The sequence below is a fragment of the Rhinatrema bivittatum genome, chromosome 2, assembly GCF_901001135.1.
Source record: "Rhinatrema bivittatum chromosome 2, aRhiBiv1.1, whole genome shotgun sequence".
In the NCBI taxonomy this organism is placed as follows: domain Eukaryota; kingdom Metazoa; phylum Chordata; class Amphibia; order Gymnophiona; family Rhinatrematidae; genus Rhinatrema; species Rhinatrema bivittatum.
In genome coordinates, this window is record NC_042616.1 from 369,558,118 (window position 1) to 369,585,264 (window position 27,147).

General features: G+C 46.2%; 1 protein-coding gene across 8 annotated transcripts in view; it reads left to right on the top strand.

Moving 5' to 3' along the window:
- LOC115084722 overlaps nucleotides 1-27,147 on the top strand; it is a 664,924-nt gene that overhangs the window by 438,771 nt on the left and 199,006 nt on the right. For all 8 annotated transcript variants that reach the window (XM_029589949.1, XM_029589957.1, XM_029589951.1 and 5 more), the window contains one exon: nucleotides 21,915-22,013. In XM_029589949.1, the coding sequence (XP_029445809.1) occupies nucleotides 21,915-22,013 (99 nt within the window). The remainder of the gene's footprint in view (nucleotides 1-21,914; nucleotides 22,014-27,147) is intronic.

A 27,147-nucleotide genomic window follows, 5' to 3' on the forward strand; every position in this document is an offset into this window, starting at 1 on the left:
TGGAAAAAAGTGCAACTCAAGCAGCCCGTTAGAAATAAGCCTTCCTAAATAGATAGGTTTTCAATAGACTCTTTAATGTTTTTGTGCAGTCTGATATGCAACTGTTCAGGGAAAAAGCTCCACAGTATTGGAGCGTCAACTAAGAAATATCTTCCCCTTGTCTCAACAAGGCGAGACTGCTTCAACGATGGAATGTCTCATTCCTCGATGTGATGTGCAGTATCTAGGCTTCCAGGAATCCCTGAAGTTAAGCCTCCAAGAGAGATTCAGACATGACAACAAGTCTGTTATTTCGATGGGACCTTTTCTCCTTCATTTTTGCACTGTAGATTGCAGCTATATCAAAGGCTCTGTATAATTTTGCTGATCATCCAAGAGATACTGCACCAGCTCTGAGATTCAGTGATTAAAGGTTGCAACAGTCATCATTTTTTCTAGTTTATCATACATTTTCTCAAATGTAGCATCCAAGACCCTTACTACCACCACTGTTAGTTCCGCATTCATAGCAGGGTTCAGAGGAACTGAGTCTCAACCCATGTCACCATCTTCTGTTGACTAGGCCTCCCTTTCTTTCTTTTTTTGGTGGCTCTGGTGGTCTTATTGCAGATGAAAAAATTAATAAGAAATATTTTCTCAGCTTATATTGCCAGATGTCTTTGTCTAAAAAGGTCCAATGTAGAGGGATAGGGCTGGGCAGCACCCATAGCAAGGCAAGCATTTAGCCTTCCCTATTCATCACGCGATATCTTGGGTAGATTTAAAAGTGTTTTTATTATGAGATTTTGCCTCTATGGCCAGCTTTGTTTCAAATTTTTCTTTTTACCTGCCTTATCAGTGTTTTATGTCTAACTTGCAAATGCTTATGCTTTTTCGTGTTTTCTTTAGATGGATCCTTTTTCCAATTTTGGAAATAAGTTCTTAAGGATAAAATAGCCTTTCTCACCTCACCCTTTAACCTTGCTGGCAGTCATTTGGCCTTCCTTCCACCCTTTTAAAAGTGTAGAATACATCTGTTCTGGGCTTCCAAGATGGTGATTTTAAACAATGTCCATGCCTGATGTAAACTGTTTTGTAGTTGCACCTTTTTGTTTTTTTTTCTATTTTCCTCATTTTATCATAGTGTCCCTTTTGAAAGTTAAATGCTAGAGCAGTAGATTTACTTAATATCCTTCCTCCAGTCATTAAATCAAAATTGATCGCGTTATGCTCACTGCTGCCGAGCAGCCCCTATACCGTTACCTCTTGCACCAAATCCTGTGTTCCACTGAGAATTAGGTCTAAAATATCTCTTCTCATTGGTTCCCAGACCAGCTGCTGCATGAAGCTGTCATTTATTTAATGTAGAAATGTTACCTCCCTAGCAAGACCTGATGTGACATTTACTCAGTAAGTTTTCTGGTCATTGAAATCTCCCATTATTACTGTGCTGCCAAATTGATTAGCTTTTCTAACTTCTGTTAGCATTTCATCATCCATCTATTCATTTTGGCTAGGTGGAAAGTAATATACCCCTATTGCTATATTGTTTCTCAACACATGGCATTTCCACCCATAAAGATTCTACTGTGCATTAGTTTCCTGCAGGATCTTTATTCTGTTGAACTCAATGCCACCCCTAACATAATGCACTGCACCCCTAAGTTGATCCACTCTATTACTGTGATATAATTTGTACTCTTGTGTAGCTCTATCCCATTGGTTCCCTGTACGTACCCGGATCAGTCCAGATTGCTGGGTTTTGCCTCCCTTCCACCAGATGGAGACAGAGAAAAACTTGTAGAGCGCCCACTCTTAGCCTGGTGTGCTACTGCATCTCCCCGGTATTTCTCTGTCTCCAGCAGATGGAGGTAGTGCAAAACCTGCAGTCTTCACCTTTTTTTGAAGTGTTGGCAAATCTCACTTAAAAAAAAAAAAAAAAGAAAAGAAAAGACTATTCTTAAATTCAGGATCAAACAAGACAACAGGAGGACCTCCCAGGGGGTAGGTAAGTCCCGGTGGGGCCATCCCCCCTGGTCGTAGGTGTGAGGAGCTGGGGTTGGTGACCCTGCGGGGCTCCTGGGCGGTAAGGCACCAGGGGGGATACCGGTAGTCCGGTCCCTCCCCCTCAGTCCCAGTCTGATCACAAAAAAAAAAACAACCCAGGAGTTTCGAGAAGCAGCCTGTTAGCCTTCTTTTGGGTTCCTGCTGTGGTGGCTGCTGCGTTTTTTTTTCTCAGAAGAGGGAAGCAGCAGCGATCAGTCAAGCCTGGGGGGGTTCAGGGCAGGTTAAAATTGATAGAGCAGTGGCGTTTTCCTGTGGGATCGCTCAGTCTGCAAGGGCGCACGTTTTTTCTCTGTTTTCTCGCCCCCCCCCCCCCCATGCTGCGTCCAGCACGCTATGTGGCCTGCGGGGAGTCCGCTTCATGGCTCTCCCACTCTGTGTTAAGTGCCTGCCCGGCGGGGAAGGCACCTCTGATTGGCAGCCTAAGTCCCGCGGAGCTCTTAAGTGTCCAGCCAGTCAGGGCAGTCAGACTGACCCATTCCCACTGAGCGCAGGAACGGCAGCCATTTTGGAAACAGTTGCAAATGCGCGGTCAAGAACGTCAGGGGGAGGGGATCTCCCGCCCAATCTTTTACTCGTCCCCGGCAGCCCTGAGGACCTGCAGGATCAGTCCCAGGATGTTTCGATGTCGAGCCTGATCCCCTGCTGGGGGTTGGGGGGGCAGTCCTGACTATTTTTCCTTGGACTTGTGCTTTTAATGCACATTTAGCATTCTATGTTATCAGCGTTCTATCAGCATTTTATGTTCTATGTAATTAGCATGCTCTCATGCTTGTGTTCAGTTTCAGTGTAAACCGAGACGATATGCAATATCTTGTATGAATCCCGGTATATAAAAATGTTAAATAAATAAATAAATAGCATTTCTTGCTACCCAGAGTTTCTATGCAGAGGTGATCTGAAGGGCCCCCTAGTAAAGTTCCTAAATGTCAGGAGTCAAAGGGATCTCTCGGGTCAAGAAGATTCGGGGCTCTTCCAGGGATGGGACCCCCATACCGGCCGCCGCTGGCACTGGTCCTGCGGATGTTTTATCAGTCCCTCCGCCCCTGGGCAAATGTGACCTGGGCAAGGCGTCACATTTGGAGGGCAATGATCCTAAAGTGGTTCGCCTGTTTCACAGGGAGGAATTGGACCCGCTCATTCCATGGGTCTTGTCAGAGTTTGGTGTGGAGCTTCCTCAAGAAATCCTCCCCCAGGATTCAGTGGATCCGGTCCTGGCGGGGCTGCAGGGCCCCGTCCAAGACTTTCCCTTTTCATCCCATGCTTCAGTAGTTGATGACTCGGGAATGGGATGTACCGGAGGCAGGCCTCAGAGTGGGACGGGTAATGGACAAGCTTTATCCATTAACTGAAGAGACCTTGGAGCTCCTGAGGTTTCCCAAGGTGGATGCTTCCGAGTCGGTGGTCACGAAGCGAACCACAATCCCAGTGGCAGGAGCGGCGGCCCTCAAGGACCTCCAAGATAGGAAGCTTGAAGTTCTTCTAAAAAGAATTTTTGAGATCTCGGCTCTGGGTATCCGCCATGTGCAATAGCTTTATGCTCCAGGCGAGCCTTCGCTGGGTTCAGCAGTTAACTTCACAGGACCTCCCGCCTCAGGAATCCGCTCAGGCCAGAGTGCTTGGAGGCGGCGGCGGTAGCATATGGGGCCGGATGCCTTATATGACCTACTGCGTACTTCCTCCAGGACCATGGCATCGGCAGTCTCAGCCAGAAGACTCCTGTGGCTACGCAACTGGTCGGCCGATGTCTCTTCCAAGGCCCAATTGAGTACTTTGCCCTTTAAGGGGAAGTTTCTCTTTGGTGAGGACTTGGAGCAGTTGATCAAGTCGCTGGGTGAGAACAAGGTTCACAGGCTTCCGGAAGACAAGCCTAAACCTTCCAGAGGCTTCTCGCCGGCCCACTTTCATTTTCGGGTTCAGCGGAAGTTCCGGCAGAGTAGGGCGCTGGTTTCGGGTCAGAGGCAGTCGGCGGGCAGGTCGCAAGCCTAGTCTCATTCCTTTCGGGGCGGGAGACCCACTCGTGATGGTGCCAGTTCTGCGCCGCTGGGATCCAGGTCCACTCAATGAGATGCTATGTTATGTTATGCCTTTTCAGTATTATCCACTCTTCCTGTTAATTGTATTCTTTGGTTACTTGTAAGGGCTCCGCCCAAAAGTTTTTGTTTTTTGTGAACCGATACGATGTGCGAACGGCTATCGGTATAGAAGAGACTTTAATTAAATAAATAAATAAATAAATAAATAAATGCGGTCAGCCTATTCCTCGGTTCCCTGGGTGGGAGGACGGCTGTCCGATTTCTATGAGGAATGGTTCAGGATAACCTCGGACCAGTCTCTTCTAAGTGTCATAAACATGGCTACGAGTTGGAATTGCTTGGCCTCTCCGAGACCTTTTTCTAGGCTCCCCTTGTGGATCTCGCATGAAAGAACAGCTTGTGATACAGACCCTCGACCAGCTGATTTGTCTGGGGGGCCATAGTCCCTGTCCCCCGGACGGAGTGGTCAATGGAGCGTTACTCCATCTATTTCATCATTCCAAAAAAGGAGGGGTCCTTGCGGCCGATCCTAGACCTGAAGAAGGTGAACAGAGCCCTCCAGGTTCTGCATTTCCAGATGGAGACCCTGCGTTCAGTCATTGCGGCGGTCTGCAATGGCGAGTTCCTGGCTTCCCTGGACTTGATGGAAGCATATTTACACATAGCCATTCACAAGGATCATCCCAAGTTCCTTCGGTTCATGATCCTCAGCAGACATTTCCAATTTTGGGCCCTGCCGTTTGGCCTGGCGACAACACCTCGTACGTTCACCGAGTTGTAAATGGTGGTTGTGCAGCAGCTCGTCGGAGGGAGGGTGTGCTGGTTCAACTGTATCTGGACGACTGGTTAATCCGAGTGAAGTCGAGAGCCATTTGCGAGGCAGTGGTCACCAGGGTTGTGAGTCTCCTGGAATCTCTAGGATGGGTTGTCAATCAGACCAAGAGCAACCTTCTCCCGTCTGAGGTACTGGACCTCTTGGGGGCCAGGTTCGACACCCGCGTGGGGGAAAGTGTTCCTCCTGGCGGACCAGATCTCCAAATTGATGCAGCAAGTCCAGTGTCTTCGCTTCCTCTCCCCAAGGTCTCGGACTATTTGCAGGTCCTCGTTTCCATGGCCTCCACTCTGGATATAGTCCCTTGGGCATTTGCTCATATGAGACCATTACAGAAAGCGCTTCTTTCCCGTTGGAATCTGAAGTCGGAAGAGTTTCAGGTCCCATTACCGTTCACAGTGTCCGCTAGATCCAGTCTTGGCTGGTGGCTACTTCCGGAGCACTTGGGTCGCGGGGTGGACCTCAAGGTTCCTCAGTGGGTGATTGTGACCACGGATGCCAGTCTCTCCGGTTGGGGAGCAGTCTGTCAGTCACGAGCAGTCCAAAGACCATGGTCGTTATCGGAGGCGAGCTGGTCCATCATTCGCCTGGAAACAGCAGTTCGTTTGGCGCTACAGCTCTTTCTACCGCTGGTGCGCAACTGGGCTGTCCGAGTCTTATCCGACAATACGACGACGGTGGGCCTACAATCAACCGTCAGAGCAGAACCAAGAGTCAGTCAGTTGCCGCCGAAGCGGAGCAAACTCATGGACTGGGCGGAGAGGCATCTCGCCCTTCTGGCGGCATCGCACGTTATGGGCACTGACAAGGTACAAAGCGGATTATCTGAGTCAGCAAAAGATCGATCCCAGAGAGTGGGAACTCTCCAACGAGGCAGTGGACCTCGTCGCTCGCAGATGGGGGTCTTCCCTTCCGGATTTGATGGCAACTCAAAGGAATGCCAAGGCAAGTCGCAGAAGGGAATACGCAGCAGAAGGGGGTCGACGAGTTGGTACTTCTGTGGCCAACCATGGTACTCCTTTATGCTTTTCTTCCATGGCCTCTGGCCTGCAAGATTCTTCGCCGGATAGAGGTCCACCCAGGGAAAGTGATCCTGGTGGCTCCGGAGTGGCCTCAGCACTCAATCTCGCCATGGATGGTCCCTTGAGGTTAGGTCATCTTCCGAATTTACTGCGTCAAGGTCCTATATTTTTCATTCAGGCGGATTGCTTTTGTCTAGCGGCCTGGCTTTTGAAAGGAGGCAATTGATAAAGAGAGGTTATCAGGAGGACAATGATTATTACTCTTCTGCAAGCGCAAAAGCCCTCTACCTCAATGACTTATGTTAGGGTATGGAAGGTTTTGCGTTATGGTGTACAGAGCAGGGCATTCTTCCCCGCCGATCCTCCATGGCACAGATTCTGGCATTCTTTCAAAAAAGTTTAACCAAAGGGTTGTCCTTTAATTCCCTACAGGTCCAAGTTGCAGCCTTGGGTGTCTCCTAGGCAAGGTTCATGGGTAGGACTCTGGCATTGCATCCAGATGTCGTCCACTTCGTTCGAGGGGCGAAGCATTTGAATCCTCCTGTCTGTCCTGTGTGTCCCTCCTGGAGCCTTATTTGGTGTTTAGGGTCTTGTGTGAAGCCCCTTTGGAACCCCGTAGCAGGCTACATTAAAGAACCCTCACACTGAAGACTCTGTTTCTGGTGGTTATTTGTTCAGCTCGCAGGGTTGTCTGAGCTTCAAACCCTTTCTTGGCAGGGAGCCTTTTTTTGCAAATTCTGATTCGGGGGGTCTCTCTTCGGACAGTCCCATCTTTTTTGCCAAAGGTGGTCTCATCCTTCCATTTGAATCAGTCTGTTGAGCTTCCGGCTTTTTTCTCACATCAACTCAGAGCATGCTAGGAAGTTGAAGCGTTTGGTTGTCAGAAGGGTTCTGTTGCAATATCGGAGGCACAAATTCTTCCGGGTTTCGGATCATCTATTCGTCTTGTGGCATAGCGCTAAAAAAAAGGGCACCAAGCATCCAAGGCAACTATTGCCCAATGGTTAAAAGAGGCTATTTCTTCTGCTTACATTTGTCGTGGCTGGCCGATACCTGAGGGGTTTGAAGGCGCACTCGTTGCGATCTCATGCTGCGTCATGCTGAGTGTCAGTTTGCTCTCCGCTGCAAGAAATCTGGAGGGTGGTGACCTGGAAGACATTACACACTTTTGCTCATCACTATCGTTTGGATGTCCATGCTCTGGATGTCAACAGCTTTGGCAGGAGTGTTATTTGAGCGGGACTCTCAATGTCCCATCCTGCGTAGGGAAGCTTTGGTACATCCCAGCAGTCTGGACCAATCTGGGTACATACAGGGAAAGGAAAATTGGTTCTTACCTGCTAATTTTCGTTCCTGTAGTTCCACGGATCAGTCCAGATTCCCTCCCTTTGAGGAGGTTTATCACTTTTTTTCTTCTTCAGAGTCTGCTCTAGTGGTGGTATTTTGCTGAAGAAAACAGAAGGCGGCTACATGTTTATTCTTATTTTGTTTTTTGGCTTTTTCTTTAGCCAGTTCAACAGTTCCCTGTTTTGTCTTTTGCTTGATCTGCAGTTTTTTAATATGCAATTTCTTGTTGTTTTTTATGCTTTGATACTGTTTATACTGAGGAGATAATGCAGGTAGCACACCGGGCTAAGAGGGGGGTGCTCTACAAGTTTTTCTCTGTCTCCATCTGCTGGAAGGGAGGCAAAACCCAGCAGTCTGGACTGATCCGTGGTAACTACAGGAACGAAATTAGCAGGTAAGAACCAGTTTTCCTTTGTCCTCCTCCCACCAGGTTTCTGAGTTGTCAATTATGTCTACCTCTCCATTCAGTACTACACCCATCTATCTCACTTTTTAGACTTCTGGCATTAGCATACAGACATTTTAAGGTGTGCCTTTAATTTGTATATTCAGTTTTCCTAGCAATTAACAAGGATAATTTGGAATCTTTTAATTCAGTCTGTACTTATAGGTACATTGGCTACTTTTGCTTTTACTAGAACCTTACTATTGGGATGCTCCAGCTCCCCTGTTTCTTGAGTATCCTTCGAAGACATCTCCCTCCAAAGGGTTCCCCCTTCCCCAAAATGTTGCTGAGTTCCTAACAAAACTAAAGCCCTCTTCTGTGCCCCATTGTCTCAGCAATACATTGAGGCTGGAGCTCAGACGTGGAATTTGAATCCACACCTCCAGAAAAGTCTGTGATCTGAACACAGCATCTTAGGGCCTCATTTTCCAATATCGCATTGGTATCGCATGCGATACCAAAAAGGGGTGTAGCTTATGCTAATAAGCATGTGTATTGCAAATTGCACTATCAGCTATGCGAAAGGCTGTTATCGCAAGTTGCGCTATTAGCCCAATTTGGGCTACATTGCCAGTATATCGCAGTTCACGATGTCTCCGACAGGCCTGTTTCAGTATGATGCAGGCTCGGGGATAGAGAGAGGGAGGGGGAGGGGGAGCCCTGTCATAGTGCCTCCTCCCTAGACAGGTATTTGTATCCCTATGGGAGGCCCATCTAGTAACTCGAGGTGAGGTTTACATATTAGTGTAGGGGGTTAGGGGCCACTTTCACATTCAATGTACGAACAGAGCAGTGGTCTCTTGTGAAGATTTGATGACCTACAGAGTGAGGAAACTCACCCAAAGATGAGATTTGTGCAATGTTCTCTCAACCTAGCTTGATGGACTCTCTACCTGAGTAACAACAAGCTAGGTGGAGAGAACATTGCACAAATCTCATCTTTGGGTGAGTTTCCTCACTCCGTAGGTCATCAAATCTTCACAAGAGACCACTGTTCTGTTCGTACGTCTCACGTTGAATGTGAAAGTGGCCCCTAACCTCCTACACTAATACTTAAACCTCACCTTGAGTTACTAGGTGCACCTCCCATAGGGATACAAATATCTGTCTAGGGAGGAGCCACTATGACAAGTCTTTCTCTCTCTCTCTCTCTCCCTTTACCGGCCTGTAGCGCACAACGTTACGCAAATGAAAGAGGTGTAGTTATTGGCCGCGTTAGGAGCCGCGCTAACAGTGTGGCTGTTTTGCGGCACACGATAAATCCCCCCTACTTTACATTTTCTCCGCCCCAACTCCGCCCCCTGAATACGAAATTAAAAATTTGCATTCGCAAATCGCATTAACTGCTGTTAGCGCGGTTTGCGGAATTATCACACGCGGTAACTCCTTGGAAAATGAGGCCCTTAAACTGCCTACCCATTCTGATGGCTGTAACTGGAATTTACAGATATTCTGTTAGACACAACTTTAGCCATGGCATTTCTCCTAACCAACAGGGCCTTTCAAACTGTTGTATTAACAACCTGCTTTTTAGTTAATAGGGCTAATTTGGAATCCTTTAGCTCTAGTGATTCTTTACTTATAGGCAAATGGACTACTTTTCCTTTATTGGAATCTGTTGGGATGCCCTAAGCCTCCTATTTCATTAGTATCCTTTGAAGATACCTCTCTCTGAACCATGCACTGTTGACTAACTGTTCTGATCCAAGGTTTCTAACCTAGCACTGAGATCATCTCATTACATCATGTAAACATTTGAAGATGTTTTACATAAACTGCCTAAGGCTCATGTGTTTACGCTTGTTGATGCGCAGGATACATTCCTGCAATGCAAGTTAGATGAGAAAAGCAGTTTCATGGCAATATTCTAGGCTCCCTGGGGCAGAGAAACAATGGCTCAAACTAATATATGGATCTCATTTTTGTTTGTTTGTTCATTTTATTAAAATGTATTAATCGCTTAACACAAAATAGGCCTAAGCGATTTTCCAAATTACACATTCATAAAAATGGATAAGATAAACATACAAATTAAAAACATAAAAAACATAAAATTAAACCACAAATAAATAAAAATCATATAAATAAAACCATAAACATAAATTTAAACGGCAGATAAGGTTTTCATAAAGAAAATCTTGCAGGTGCATTAATAGAAAGTTTGCTTTAACAAATACCTTTTAAAGAAAGTCTTAATCTTTTGAGGGAGTCTTCTAGCTGAAGTTCAAAAGGTAAAGAATTCCAGAGTGTTGGTGCAGCAACTGAGAAAGCAAACTCTCGTGTAACAGAGAAACGGGCAACTCACGAGAAGGTTTATATATTTTAAGTAATGCATTAAACCATGAACAAGAGGGCAGACTTAAAAGTCTGAAAATTGTCATGCATGAATTAGTTGTTCTATTGGCAACCACTTTAACTTTTCAAGAACAATAGCACCAGAATTTTATCAGCAGAAGCATCACAAACTGTTAGAAGGGCTTAGCAGTATTGAGTCAATAGTGGATGATCTCCTCATTGTGGGTTGTATTAACTGATGAAACAAAGCATGACTATGAGGACAAACTTGGCATTTATTGATCGATTCAGACAGGTGAAGCAAAATATACACACAATGACTATGTATATTTCCACTATAGTTACAAGATGTTTTTTTATCTGTTATATCTGCCAGTTATGCTCATTGTTAGAATCAGATTCAAAGTTGTCCATTTTATGCTCTTAGATCTGGTTTGCTATTATGTATATCAAAACTATTTCCCTATTCTCCCATATGCGCCATTCACTCCTCTCAGATCAGTTTTCTTAATGTTCCACCTCCTTCTATGATTCTATGTGGAACTCTCTGCCTAATGATATTCTTATGGAAACAAATTATTTAAAATTCAGAAAGGCTGTAAAACCTTTTTTAAATCAAGATTTTCATGAGTTAATTTAATACAGGAACTTATTTTTATTTTTAGCTTATTAGTTTTTTCTTCCTTTTGATTTTAATGATATTGCCAATGCTGTGATTGTTGCTCCATTTTATTTATTCTTATGTTAATTTGTATAGTTTGTATTAAGTCTGTGGACCCTTGGGCCGAGGCAGGATTAGCGTCCCTGCAGGTTCCCAGTGTCAGTAAGCGGATCCAGGTGAAGTAGAGAGCCGGTGGGACCTTTACCTATGCACTCTTTACCCTCAGGTTGAGCCTTTGGGTGCTGGGCCAGCAAGTCTTAGGTGAGGTTTCTCCTGATGGCAGAAGTTGTGGTCCTTAGATAGCTTGGGTCATAGGCAGGAGGAGGTTAAGCAAGTCCAAGTTCTGGGCAGTGATCAAAGGCAGGCAGCGCTCAAGCATATCCAAGATCAGGCAAGGGGCAGGAGATGAAGACTGAAGACAGGGCTGGAACTGAAGGATGCTGGAGCAACTTGCTCTGGAGTAGGTGAACCTATTGCTGAGACATTGAAGCATAGCCAGCAAGGGCCTTTTATAGGCCTCAGTGTCTGATGTCATCCAGGGTGCCACAGGGCTTTTCCCACAGCAGACCCTTTAATTCAGGCAGTGTCAGGTGTATGTGTGCCTAAGGGGAAGCGCCGGTGGTTTGGTCAGTTGCATCCTGCCATGTGGAGGTTGGACCGTATTTTGCCACATTGGAGTGCTTCATTCTGCTGTGGGACGAGCAGGAGGGTCTCGGGTATGTAGGGGGCCAGTGGCCTGACCAAGAGAATGAGTGTGGCATTCCACAGAAGCAGCCTGCAGAACACTAAACATAGCAGTACCCCCCTCTTATGCCCCCTCCCAGAGGCTCTGTGTTTCTTGGGGTACCGTAGATGAAATTTTCTTAAGAAATTGCAGTCCGAGATGTTGAAGGCTGGCTCAAAGAATTTTCTTTTGGGCCATAGTTCTTCCATGACATTAAATATTCAATTTTTCTGCCTCTGCGGCAAGAATCCAAAACCTCCTGGACTTCATATATGGCATTTTCATCAGAGACCACATCTTATGGCACTGGCGGTACTCTCGACGGCCAAAAGAGTATTACTGGCTTGAGCAGTGACACACACATACGCTGTGGATCTTCAGCATGGGTGGTAATCTTAATTGATGTGTGACAGGGCCTAGTTGCTGAGCACATAGAAAGATTCAATAATAACATGGTGCCAGGCACAAATAGATGGGAGTTGTAGGCCCAGTACTAAGCCAGACTTTCTCTCCTACTTTAAAATGAGGGGCCAATCTTCTATGGGCATCTTCTCTTTTTTCTTGGCTCAGGCAACAGCTTTCTCAAGTCAAATGATTATTCCGTTCCCATGGTTCGTGCAATTCCTGGATGGAGAGTTAAGCCATTGGAGATGGGACTATCACTGGCAGTAATAGAGGAGGCAGAGGCTGTTTCCCAAAGACCAACTGAAAAGGTGTGGAGCTGGTGGCTGCATTGCAGTGTTATGAGAGAATTAAGTCCAGGGTAGGAGAGGGACCCAGTTATCCTGGCACTCATTGATGTAGGAGTAGAGGAAGGTCTTGAGAGTACAGTTGGAACTCTGTTTATCCATTGCCTTGTGGGTGATAGGCTGTAGTGTAGTCGAAGGCGATACCATACTTCTTGCGAACAGATTGCCAGTATCTGGCGGTGAATTGAACTCCTCTATCTGATAGTATCTGTTAAAGTAGGCCATCCAAGCGAACTACATGGAGGGTGAAGCGACAAGCTAATTCTGGTGCAGAAGGAAGGCCCAGTAATGGAATGAAGTGTGCCATCTTTGAGAACCGATCAGTCACCACCCAAATCATGGTGTCATCATTTGAGACGGGGAGGTCCATGATAAAATCTGTGGACAAGTGGATCCCAGGGTTCCCTGATGGCTGGCAATGTATGTAACAGTCCCGAGGCTCGGCCATGCAGCACATTTTTGCTGTGTACATGTGGGACACAAATCAACAAAGGCCATGACATTTTGCTTCATCTGAGGCCACCACTGGTTTCATTGAAACAATATAAGGTTTCATGCCCGTCCAGGGTGACCTGCAACACAGGAGTCGTGGGCCCATTTAATACCTTTGCATGGAATCTTGAAATAACGACAGTCTTCCCTGGTGGAACGGGTACTGTAGTAGCCATAAGTATCTTAGCAGGATCAATGATGTGTTAGGGAGGTTCTGGGACATCCTCAGTCTGGAAAGAATGCGAGAAGGCATCTGCCCATTGATTCTTGAGTGCTGGGCGATACCGTAATTCAAAATCGAAGCGAGTAAAGAACAAATACCAATGGGCCTGTCTTGTATTAAGCTGCTGAGCTTGATGTAGATGTTCGAGATTCTTATTGTTGTGGGTCATGGGATCCTATGGACATGAGTGTAAGTTTATTTTTAGCCCCATGATAGTCATGTGTTCAGTGTGCAACAAATGTGAGAACCATCTGTCAGATGTGTCCTGACAGAAAAAGGGTTGAAAACCACTGTGCTAGACAACCAAAAAATTTACAGGATCTGGAGGCTTTTTGCTAAGAGGAATGCTTTACCACATGAGAAAATAAAGGGCCTCATTCACAACTATCACTAAAGACTTCAAGCCTTCATTGATGCAAAAGAGGGCAATGCACAATATTAAGAACTACAGGTATGCAAACATTTAAACAGGACTATTTTACTATTTCCCTTATTGCAATGGTTTGTTTAATGATTGTGCTATTCTGTGATGCATAATAGTTTAATTTGAAACATATTAAAAATAACAAATGTTTTATCTCATCACTTGTGTAGCATTTTAAGAAAACATATCTTATAAATTCTGCGAGGGGTATGTAGTAAACTTATGAACACAACAGTAAATGTCAGAGTGGGTGAAAGAATGGCCCCTTGCAGGATGCCACACAAGTTAATGAACAGCTGAAAGCTTTTGAATCCACCCTACTTGATATGTCCTCTTAGATAGAAAAGAATTAAACTAAAGTCTATTGTCTTTATGCTGGTTTTATGTCTAATTTAAGAGTGGTAATCTTTGAAAAATTGTCATCTTTCCTAGCGTGTAGCAAATGGACTCAGGACCAATGGGTATAATGTGCTCCTGATAGCAGTTGGAGACAGAGTCAGATTTCAATCTGACGTCAGCACTACATAAACCCATGCACGAGGCTCTGATCCCCAGTTTTTTCCGTCTCCATAGCAGTTCAGGACTTCACACACGCTTGCACAGTGTTAGAAAACTAAACTCCAAATTTAAAGAAGAAACAAAGAAAAACTTAACTCCAAAACAAGTCCCGTTCTCCTGCCGTGATACCTAAGGGTCCCTCCCCCAGTCGAGATTTCCTGATGTGATTTCAGAGATCCCTCAGAAGTAAGCCTCTGTCCCGGCGTAGATTTAGCCCCTGGGAAAGAGTGCGGCTGAGAGGCAGCCTCGGTCCGGTAGCCGACCTGGCTTAGACTTTGCCCCCTGAAAAGAGAGCCGCTGAGAGGCAGCGGGTGCATAACAGAGCACGGCAGTGAAGGTAATTCCCTCTCCCCCCGCAGCCGGAGACCTCCCGGCAGAGGACCGGGAAACGCCGAGACAAGGTAAGGTAGAAAATTTTTTTGAAGTCTCCGGTCTCTGAGGCTTGGACAGCCGCACAGATCATCCCTCCAGCGTCTGTACATTCGGGTTGAGCAGCCCTGTCCGGGCTAGACCCCGATCCCATGTGGAGACTCCCTGGAGGACCGCCATCTTACCTCGTGGTCGCCGGTGCCTTTTCCCCCCTGGTCGCCGCATCGTCCGCACAACCGAGCCGTGTGCATAGCGGTGTGCGCATCTACGCTGGGCACAAAGCGGTATGCGCACATCGGGGCCAGGTGCACAGCGCACAACTAGGCCCACGCGCACAGCCACGCACACATCTTCCGTTCCTATGCACACAACGTAGGCGCACCCAGGACACGTAACCAGGCCTCCCGGCACGCGCATCTGTACAGGATTCACGCGCAAATCATGGCATCGCCGTCCAAGAAGCTAAAGGCCCAGTCCTCTGCCCGGCATGCCACCTGGGAGAGGCACAGCCCGAGGTGACCTCCGTTCTGTGCCTGTTATGCGAAGAAGCTCGGGGGAAGCCGAGACAAGCTCCCCCTCAGCCTATAGAGGTCTCCAGATCTACCAGCGGGACTACCACGGACCTCTCTCTTCCTGACTTGGCCCCTCCACAGTGGGGGCCCTCGGGGAGCACCATCAGACCCAATGCGGTCCCAGGCAACTTCACCTGGGCAGGATTCTTCGCGAAGCTGCAATCCTACATCCACGCACAGACAGGGCCACCAGCGGCACAACCACAATCCCCGCCAGTGGTCCAGAACCTCCCAGGCCCCTCCCAGCCTCCATTAGATGAGCCTCCCCTGGTCAAATACCTCCCCCTCGGGGACACACATGATTCAGTGGAGGAATCAGAACCTCTGGAAGAGGGCGAATCCCTCCAGGAACGGAACCGTATTCACCATGATGCGCTTCTTCCCAAAAGACAAATTATCAGATCTCGTAGCCACGAGTCTGAAGGCATTGGCCATCCCGGACACATACAACACAGCAGAGTCCAAGGCAAGCTCCTTCCTGGCCAGGCTCTGCCAGACCTCGCACCATTTCCCTACACTACAGGCCGTACAACAACTGATCGACCTGGAATGGGACGCGCCAGAGGCCACCTTTAAGGGAGGTCGCCCTAGAAGCTATCTACCCCATGAACCCCGCGATGAAGGAACTCCTGAGGTTTCCCAAGGTCGACGCCCTGGTCTGCGCCACCAAAAAGCGCACTACCATACCAGTCGAGGGAGGAGCTTCACTCAAGGATGCCAATGACAGACAGCAGGAATCCATCCTCAAGCAGTCTTACGATGTATCAGCTATGACCTTACAGATCACTGCTTACTTCGCTGTGGTATCTCGCGCCTGCCTGGCTATGGCCAGGGACGCAACTACGCCAATCGAGGCATTAAACCCGGCAATATCATTCCTCACAGATGCGACCTCAGCCAGGAGCCTCTTGTCCATAGTGGCAGCCAGAAGATAGCTCTGGCTCCGATTTCTAAGACGAGGCTCACGAGAATGCCCTTTAGAGGAACACTCCTATTCGGAAGCGACCTGGACAAATTAGCCGACAAATGGGGCGAGTCCCCAGTACCCCATCTACCAGAGGACAGGAGCAAGAGGAACCAATGCCCCTCTCCCCGGGCACCCAAGGGCAGAGGATCCCAGCGTCATAGACCATACAATACCACTTACCAAGCCCCCGACCCCGCTGGCAAGGGGCAGTCCTTTCGGAACAGACACAAAAAAACAGGAGCCGGCTCGGGACCAGGCCCCATCCGCAACACGCAATGAGAATCAGTAGACCCATCTACAGGAAGAGATCATAGGGGGCAGGCTTGCCCTATTCTACCAAAGATGGGTCGAAATAACGTCAGACAATTGGTTCCTATCCATCATCCAAGAGGGATGATACCTGGACTTCCACAACATCCCCCCGGACAAGTTTGTGATTTCCCCGTGCCGTGACATCTCCAAGAGGAAGACAGTGGAAACCACACTATCAAAACTTCTCGCCCTAAAGGCAATAACACCGGTGCCCCCGCACCAAAAATATTCTGGGCACTATACCATCTACTTCATCGTGCCCAAGAAAGAGGGAACATTCCGCCCATACTGGACCTCAAGATTGTCAATCGCTACCTGAAGGTACCCCGCTTCCGCATGGAAACCCTGCATTCAGTCACAAAGGCAGTACAACCGGGAGAATTCCTGACCTCCCTGGATCTCTCAGAAGCCTATCTCCACATACTGATCCATCGCATCCATCAGCATTTCCTACACTTTGCGATATTGGGCCATCACTACCAGTTCCAGGCCCTACCATTCGGGCTAGCTATGGTTCCCCAAACGTTCACCAAGATTATGGTGGTAGTAACGGCGACACTGAGGAAAGAAGGAATCCTCGTGCATCCATACCTGGACAATCAGAGCGAACTCGCCAGAGGAAAGCCATCAAGGAACCACCAGAGTCAAGGAACTACTGCAGAACCTTGGGTGGGTCGTCAACACACCCAAGAGCCACCTGCAGCCCTCCCAATCCCTAGAGTACCTGGGAGTCGGGTTTGACACCAAATGGAAACAAAGTTACCCTTCCCCCTACAAGGAGAAGGAGATTGATGGAACAACTATGAGCATTGTTGAATTCCACCTTCCCTCCAAGTCCTTGGACTCATGGCATCAACCATGGAAGTCGTCCCGTGGGCAAGGGCCCACATGCGGCCCCCTACAACATTACCTACTCTCACGGTGGAACCCGATGTCTCAAAACTACTCCACCCCCCTCCAGCTACCGGCCAAGGTTCAGAACCAACTACAATGGTGGCTACAAGAAGACCATCTGAGCGAGGGAACAAGCCTATCCCCACCGGAATGGACCTTGCTCACCATGGATGGGGAGCCCAATGCCAGGAGCTAACGGCTCAAGGGCAATGGGAAAAAGAAGAGTCTGCATGGAACATAAACCAACTGGAGGCTCGAGCAGTCAGACTACCCTGCCTACGGTTCAGTCACAGACTCCGGGGCAAATCAGTCAGTCATGTCGGACAACATCACAACAGTGGCCTACATCAACCACGAGGGGGGGAACCAGAAGCCAGCAAGTGTCTCTGGAAATAGAGCCCCTAATGACATGGGCAGAATCAAACCTACAAGGGATATCAGCCGCCCACATCGCGGGAAAAGACAATGTCACTGTAGACTACCTCAGCAGAGAGAGTCTGGATCCAGGGGAATGGACTCTGTCTACAGCAGCCTTCCAGCAGATAGTAAACCACTGGGGAACCCCAGCCATGGATCTTCTGGCAACCGGGTCCAACACCCGGGTTCCCAAGTTCTTCAGCCAAAGACGGGAACCGCTGTCCCAGGGAATCGACGCCCTCGTCCAGACCTGGCCTCAGGAGGACCTACTGTACGCCTTCCCTCCATGGCCACTGCTGGGCGGAATCATCCGGAAGATAGAACACCACAGAGGGCTGGTACGTCTAGTGGCCCCGGACTGGCCAAGAAGACCATCGTACGCGGACATGCGAAGACTACTGGCGGGAAACCCTCTACGCCTACCTCCACACAGGGATCTACTCCAGCAAGGACCGATCCTTCAAGAAGACCCAACGAGATTCTCGCTTACGGTCTGGCCATTGAGAGGTCTCGCCTGAAAAAGAGTGGGTACTCGGGTCCAGTGATTGACACACTGCTCCGATCGCGCAAGTTCTCCACTTCCTTAACATATATACAAGTATGGAGAATATTTGAAGCCTGGGTGTGAGGACCGCGACATCCTTCCACGGACAGTCAAATCCCCATGATCCTGGAATTTCTACAGGACAACGAGAGGAAAGGGTTGTCCCTCAACACCCAGTCATTTCCCGCTTCTTAAAAGGGGTCAAGCACATTTGGCCACCTCTATGGAATCTCAATCTAGTGTTAGACTTCCTAGCGGGAGCTTCGTTCAGACCAACTCGAGGTCTGTACCTATGGCTTCTAACCTTGAAGACTGCGTTCCTCGTGGCAATCCGCTCAGCCCGTCGAATCTCCGAACTTCAAGTCCTATCATGCCGGGAGCTGTTCCTCAGATTCACACCGGGATCCATACAACTGCGCACTGTACCCTCCTTCCTGCCAAAGGTGGTTTCTCACTTCCATCTAAACCAAACCATCTTGCTGCCATCTCCAGATGAGCATAAGGACTCGGAAGACTCACGCCTTCTTCGCCACCTGAATGTCGGCAAACTCCTAGTCTGATACCTGGAAAGATTGGAACCCGTACGAAAGACGGACCATCTGTTTGTTCTTCACAGCGGGAAGAAGCAAGGGGAAGTGGCCTCGCAGGCAACCATTGCCCGCTGGATCAAAGAAGTAATCAAAGCGGCCTACGTAGAGGCAGGCAAGCCTCCACCTCTAAAAGTCAAAGCCCATTCCACAAGGGCCTAGGCAGTGTCTGGGCAGAAACCAAGATGCTGTCACCCGCAGAGATCTGTTGGGCGGCAACGTGGTCCTCCATCCACACCTTCTCGAGATTCTATTGCCTGGATGTTCAGGCCAAGGAGGACACAGCATTCACAAGGGCAGTACTAAATGGGCCACGGGCAGCCTCCCACCCGGTTCGGGAGTAGCTTTTGTACATCCCATTGGTCCTGAGTTCATCTGCTACACGCTAGGAAATGTAGAAATTGCTTACCTGATAATTTCATTTTCCTTAGTGTAGACAGATGGACTCAGCACCCCGTCCATGGCTGCCTCGCAATCAAGAATCCTCTGGGGAACCTCCCCCTGAGAGCAACACAAGCACAGGTAAGCCAACCCTTATCTCTAGTTCTGACACCATATTACCAGGTGTCTGCGCTTCTCTGTTGAGTGCCCTGGCGGTCTCCAGCTAGAAACCATGTCAACCAATCCGAGTAATCAAGTATCAGGTTAATCAAGTTAACCAAACTAATCAAAATTATCCAAACACACATTTTATTTTTATTTTATTTAAAGCTTTTTATATACCGGCATTCGTAGGACACATCATGTCGGTTTACAGGTAACGGTGAAAGGAAATTACAATGAATGATGATAGGATAGATAGATAACAAATGAAAGTACCCGAGGCAGAGAGAGAAATTCTATCCTACCCTGTGGAGGCAATTTCTTCTTGTGCACGCGGACTTGATATTACTTTTGAGATTTGCTCCGTGGGAAACCCCAGGGGTAGACGCCAATCTGCCCCGTCGGACCAACACCAATCAGCTGCGGCTACGTAAGAAGGAGGAGCCGGAAGCGGAGGTAAAAGGGGCTCCCCTTCAGCGCGTAGCTGCCGACGGCGCGCTGCCAAAGCCGTGCGCCTTTCACCGGCTTCGACCGGATTTCGCTGGATTCTACTGGGAGTAATTGAAAATTTCAAGTGTTCTATTGGACTTTTCATGGACCTTTACGGATAACTCCTCAGGTAGGATTTGGGTTTATCTCTCTAGTGCCTTCTAAGTAAAGCATTGATTGATGGTATAAGGAACCATTCATAATTCAGAACCTGATTTTTATTACCTTTAATTTTAAATCTTTGTGAGATGCCCCACACCAAGAGAAAGGCAAAGATTAAGCCTCCTCTTGGTATGAATGCAGATTCAAATCAGAGAACTGTTGCTGAGTGGTTAAACTCACCCCTAAATACCCCTGTAGAGGGGGCCGCGATAGGGGAAGATTTGGAGCGGAAACTTCCCCTTTTGGCTGATGACATCACACTTAGTCCGGGGGCGCCTGAGATACCATCCTCGCCTGGTAAAAATGGGGGAAGACCCCAAGAGTTACCAAGCACTCCCCTTCAGGTCCGAGAGATGTCAGAAGGATTACAAGTTTCAACTATATCTTCTGAATCAGGAGGTCCTGAGGTTCAAGAGTTCATACCTAAAGAGGGCAGTACACCAAAAAATGAAAAGAAATTGGAAGAGAGACCATTACATTTATTACAAGGAAATGTGGAAGAAAAGAATCCCCAGAAAATAATTATAAAACCTGGTATTATCACTATGGAGACTCTTTGGAATTACATTGCTAAACTTGATTCTTCTATTTTGAAGCTCGCTGATGTAGTACAAGAAACAAATGTGAAAAAAAATTCTGATATTTTAGCAGGTCAACAAAAACAGATCCTTAGTATTGAAAAAAGGGTAGATCAAGTAGAAAAAATACAAAATCTGCAAATTAAGGGCAGAAAAAGATTGAAAATCTAGAAAATTATACACGAGCACTGAATTTAAGGGTTATAAATTTTCCCAAAATCGAGAAAATGAGTCCGGTAGAATTGTTTAGGTCCTATGTGATTCAAGTGTTAAAACTACCAGAACAATGTTTACCCACAATAACAAAAGCTTTCTTTGTAAACGCAAAAGCAATAGTAAAAAGAGGAAAAGTGGTAGACAATGAGGAAGTTGTAGATAGGGATCTGAAGATAGGTACAGAACAATCTATGAATATATCAGATTTCCTGATGAAATCCCAGGAAGAAATACATATTGAAAATCGAGGTACAATGTTAGTAACCTTCGCATAGATAGATAGATAGATAGATAGTAACCTTTCTGATAGAGAAAATATTCAAAAGTATTTTTTCAGGAATAGGAATATGGGCAAAAAATCTGGATTTTTTTCAGGAATAGGAATATGGGCAAAAAATCTGGATTTACCCAGATTTAGTTATGAATATATCAGATTTCCTGATGAAATCCCAGGAAGAAATACATATTGAAAATCGAGGTACAATGTTAGTAACCTTCGCATTTGTTTCTGATAGAGAAAATATTCAAAAGTATTTTTTCAGGAATAGGAATATGGGCAAAAAATCTGGATTTTTTTCAGGAATAGGAATATGGGCAAAAAATCTGGATTTACCCAGATTTAGTTAGGTCCACACAAATTAGGAGGAAAGGTTTTTAGCATTTAGAAAAAATGTAATTGATAGTGGGAGACAATTCCTGTTGAAATATCCCTGCAGGTGTGATGTGAAATTTAAAGGGAAGGACTATCAGTTCACAAACCCTGAACATCTTAGAACCCTGTTGGGGATTGAGGAGCAGGCAGTAGGTAAATGAATAAGGGGTGAGCACCTTACGTTTCTATAGTTGTATTACATCTTGTTTGCGCTCATTAAGTAGACAATGCTTTTCTTATTTTCTTATCAAGATATACAGATTATTGTGAGGTAGTAAGGGGTTATATATTATATTTACTTAATTCTTTTAACACAATATTCTGTAATTCTAGATGCAAGTGATATTTGTATGTATTAATTTGAAACTTGATAAATAAAGAATAAAAATAAAAAAATAAAAAAAACAAATGAAAGTACATTTTTATAGAAGGTCAACGGAGCAAAAAAAAAATTTGGTTGAACTAAATGGATTTTTAGGTTATCCATATTAAAATTAAATGAACACATATATCCTTAATTGCTTTTCGAGGAAAAAACTGAGGATCAGAGCCTCGTGCATGGGGTATATGTAGTGCTGACATCAGATTAAATCTGACTCCGTCTCCAACTGCTATCAGGAGCACACCATACCCATTGGTCCTGAGTCCCATCTGTCTACACTAGGAAATGAAATTATCAGGTAAGTAATTTCTACATTGTAAACAATAAAGAAAAAGAAAAATTAATAAAAATAAAACTAATTTTCTGGTTTTCTTTAAAGCAAAACTTTAAGATATCGTGCAATGATGATGCGGTGTTCGTCCTAAAAGTTACCCAGAAGTTTACAGATGCATTAATTAAGTATCGGGAAAAGGTGAAGGTAAGCAATTGTGTTGGTGCATTTTTATGTGATTTACTTTTGAATTTTAAATGTAGTTTGTGTGGCATGTGAAGTATTTCAGCATCCCATGTTCTGTTTTTGAAGCTTTTTGCTGGAATTTCCTGGAAACAGCTAGTTCAGAAAACTGGATCATTTATGTTTGCAGTTAGGAATAGTATTAGACTAATCATCTGAATGATGTTTTTAAAGCTTGATAACTTTAATATGAAAAATCTGTATCTACCAGTTTAGTTTCCTTTATGATGATGATTATTTATAAATGGATGGCACTTAATTTTACAAGAAAATAATTGTAAGAGTGTTTCTGCAGATTATGAAAAATCTCAGGCCATTATCCTCAGGCAAGAGCTGTAGCAAAGGAGGGGTGTAGATGGTGTAATATAAATAGTTTTTCTCACAGGACAAGCAGGATGGTAGTCCTCACATATGGGTGACATCACAGGATAGAGCCCAATCACTCCACTTTGTCAAAATTTCTAGAACTTTGACTGGCACCTACTGGGCATGCCCAGGATGGCACTAACCCTGCAACAGGCAGAGGTCCCCCTTCAGTCTTCTTTTTTCCGCGCAGCAGTAGCCACGCGGGTTAAGGAGCTCTACAGAGATTCCTGACAGGAATTTTCTTCATGGAATTACTTCATAATTTACTACCCCACAGGGGTCCCCCTATTCAATTTTTGCTTCCGCAGTGGTCCGGTAAGTTTTTTACCGATTCCGGTCGCTTCCCGTCGAGTTCGGCCCTCGCGGCCTACTGGCTGTCGACCCACACCGCGGCTACATTTTTTGAAAGGCCATGGCGTCTGGTTCCGTCGATGCCCCAACTGCTCTCGCACAGTGTCCATTACTGACCCTCACAAGATCTGAATAATGTGTTTAGGGAGCGAGCATGATGTCCTTACTTGCACAAATGTGCCCTTATGACGCCAAAAGGTCGCAAGGCTAGAATGGAGAAGATGGAACTTCTCTTTCGGTCACAAACTCCAATGCCATCCATAGCCTCGATGTCATCCGAACCGACTCAGTCTACGTCGCGCCAGTATCGTGCACCGATCGGTGTCCGACCGGCATCGACAACTCCGCGGCCATCGACACCCTCTGTTCCTCATCAGCATAAGGACCGAGGAGATCGTCAAGTAAAGCATAGACACCGGAGGTCTCAGATCATCGACGCAGGCAAGCCCTCGACGTCGCCACTGTCTGAACCACCGCCGAAGAAAGCCCATCCAGAAAAGGCATTGTCCCTATCTGGCTCCAGGTCACTGAGGCAACCTTCACTGGGACCGGTGATAGGAGCCGTGATTCCACCTCCAACGGTGGTCCCTCCAGCTACGCCGCCTCCTCCGGCATCGGGGCTCCAGATTTCCGAGAGGAGTTGGATCAGATGAATCAAGAGGCCATCGGCAGAGCGATGTAAGGCTTCAAGATTCCTACGATGCCGGTGCCGATTTCTGAACCGGCTACCGATCCCATTCCCGTAGCGCTGGCACCGATACTAACGAGGATGGAAGCGCTGCTCGCCGCTTTTCCTGCGAATGATCCGGGGGCACCGATGGGCCTGGTGCCCTCCTCCCCAATTCCTCTTTCATCGACAGAAGAAGGAGAAACATCGTTACTTCCTCCATCGGGAGTCCTACCGATGCCTCAGCCATCGAAGTCACCGATAGCATCTTTGCTACCCTGTTTCCCCGAAAATAAGACATCCCCCGAAAATAAGACCTAGTAGAGGTTTTGCTGAATTGCTAAATATAAGACCTCCCCCGAAAGTAAGACCTAGCAAAGTTTTTATTTGGGAGCATGCCCGTCGCACAGAACACCAGAGCATGCAGCAGTGATTTTTTTACCCTGCAGGATTCACAGTTAGTTGTCATCACAAACCAGCATAACCAGACAACTATTCAGAATATGATAAATGTTCATTTTTTTGTTCAACAATATATGTGAATTCTTCTTCATGGAAAAATAAGACATCCCCTGAAAATAAGGCCTAGTGCATCTTTGGTAGCAAAAATTAATATAAGACACTGTCTTATTTTCGGGGAAACACGGTACCATCAGTGCCGATGATCCGCCCATCGATGCCTCCAATGACTCCCTCGATGCCTTCGGTGCCTTAACCAGGACCTTCAGGAATTACCATCATTCCGTCCCTCTAAGGATCCTAGGGGTTCTGGTGATGAACCCTATGACACATGGACCGATGATTCGTCCCAGAATACCGATGACTTACCATCACCACCCTCTCCTACTGAAAGGAAGTGTTCTCATGCAGAGGACTTGTCCTTCATTAATTTTGTGAAGCAAATGTCTGAATTAGTTCCATTTCAACTTCAGACAGAACAGGATGATAGACTCCAGATGATGAAACTTCTGCAATTTCTGGATGCTCCTAAAGAAATCAGCTATATCCCTATCCATGATGTCCTCTTGGATCTTCTGAAGAGGAATTGGGAGCATCCTGTTTCGGTGGCACCAGTTAACCGAAAGGCGGATACCACATACCTAGTCCAGTCAACTCCAGGTTTCCAAAAAACCCAATTGGATCACCATTCAGTGGTGGTTGAATCAGCCAAAAAGAAAGCCCGACGCTCTAAGCCTCACTCTGCTTTCCCTCAAGGGAAGGAGCAAAAGTTCCTGGATGCCATAGGTCGGCGTGTCTTTCAGGGGTCAATGCTTATATCCTGCATTGCCTCTTACCAACTTTATATGACCCAGTACAACAGGGTCCTCTTTAAACAAATACAGGACTTTGCTGAGTCCGCCTCAGCAATCTCAAGAGCAATTACATGCCCTGGCTCAGAAAGGATTAGAAGCGGGCAAACATGAAATAAGATCAGCTTATGATATTTTTGACACCGCTTCCAGGGTATCAGCAACAGCTATTTCTGCAAGGTGGTGGGCCTGGCTAAAGTCTTCGGACCTACGACCTGAGGTCCAGGACAGACTATCTGACTTGCCTTGCACTGGTGACAATCTTTTTGGTGAACAGATAAAACAAGCACTAGCCAATATGTACCTAGAAATAATCAAACAGCTCCTAAACCAGATGGAACTGGTAATAAACATTGACAAAATTGAATTCTTACACCTTGAACGTAAAAACACACACCACACACAACCAACATTCACAATCAAAAATATTCAAACCGCCGAGTTAGCAATAAAAGTTAGGAATCTAGGAGTAATAATTGACCCTGAGCTAAACATGAAACAACACATCTCACAAAAAATAAAAGAAGGATACGCAGAACTAATGATCCTGAGAAGACTAAAACCTCTACTAACGATTAACAATTTTCGCACAGTTCTACAAGCAATGATATTCGCTAGCACAGATTATTGTAACTCCCTGCTTTTAGGACTACCTCAATCTACAATTCGGCCTCTGCAAATATTGCAAAACTCCGCTGCCAGAGTTTTGACAGGCAAAAAAAAAGAGTGACCATATTACAGGAACACTTGCTGAACTCCACTGGCTTCCAATTGAACAGTGAATACAATATAAAGCACTTTGTATAATCCATAAACTAATCCACGATGAAAAAGCCGACTGGCTTAACATGGCACTGCACGTGCACGTAACACAAAGAAACCTGAGATCTGCAAATAAGGCTCTACTAACTGTCCCCTCTGTCAAATCAGCACATCTCACGCAAGTAAGGGAAAGAGCACTGTCACTGGCTAGTCCCATACTCTGGAACACCATGCCACTCGAAATAAGACTACAGAGAAATCTGAAATTATTCAAAACTAATCTGAAAACCTGGCTTTTTAAACAAGCATTTTACAAAGATAAAGAAAAGGAGAAAAATAGTTGATAATGATGCACCAAGCTAGAAGTTATTAGTAACCTACATAAACATATTAATGTTAAAATCAAACTTCCTAATTTGTTCCTAACAATAAGGTTTAACTTACACACTTAGTTTATTATTTTAAATTGTTACCCTACTATGATGGCACATGAGTAATTTGTAATCTATACCACCCATATTTCTCTATATCGTGCCCTTCTGTAAACTGTTGTGATGGTTATTTAAGTAAACGACGGTATAGAAATTTTTTTAAATAAAAATAAATAAACAAGCAGTGGCACAGCTCAAGGATCACCATGAGACTCTTAGCCATCTCTCCTTGTTGCCTTCTGAATATCCTGCTAAGCAAACATTCAGAAAGGATCCCAAAAAGTCTTTCTACCCCCAAAGGAAATCTTATCCTCCACCGTCCAAAGGTCGCTCTACTAAACCTTACCAGAAAGGCCAGGCAACCTCGCAGGCAAAAACCACAAACAACCCCTCAGCCAGGCCCAGCATCTGGTTTTTGACACTTTCCTAGAGAGCAGCATTCAGCCTCCACGACTGCATATACCAGTGGGAGGTCGATTGTGCCACTTCAGCAATATCTGGCACACAATTACCTCAGACCAGTGGGTTCTTGCCATAATTACTCAAGGTTATCATCTCAACTCTCTCACCATTCTGCCGGACTCCCTACCTCTGCTGATGTGGGGAACATCCGATCACTCACCACTCCTGGATCAGGAGGTCTCCCTACTCTTTCAATCCAGAGCAGTCGAACCAGTGCCGTACTCTCAACAAGGCCTCGGCTTCTATTCCCGGTATTTTCTAATCCCAAAAAAGTTAGGTGGCGTTCACCCAATAGTAGACCATGCCCTAAACAAGTACCTACAAAGAGGAAAGTTCAAAATGGTAACCTTGGGTTCCCTCCTTCTCCTTCTGCAAAGGGAAGACTGTCTCTGCTCTCTAGACCTCCAGGACACTTACACACACATCGCAATAACTCCATCTCATCGCAAATTTCTGCGATTCCTGGTAGGCCCAAAGCACTATCAATACAGAGTAAGAACATAACAACATAAGAAAATGCCATACTGGGTCAGACCAAGGGTCCATCAAGCCCAGCATCCTGTTTCCAACAGTGGCCAATCCAGGCCATAAGAACCTGGCAAGTACCCAAAAACTAAGTCTATTCCATGTTACCATTGCTAATGGCAGTGGCTATTCTCTAAGTGAACTTAATAGCAGGTAATGGACTTCTCCTCCAAGAACTTATCCAATCCTTTTTTAAACACAGCTATACTAACTGCACGAACCAC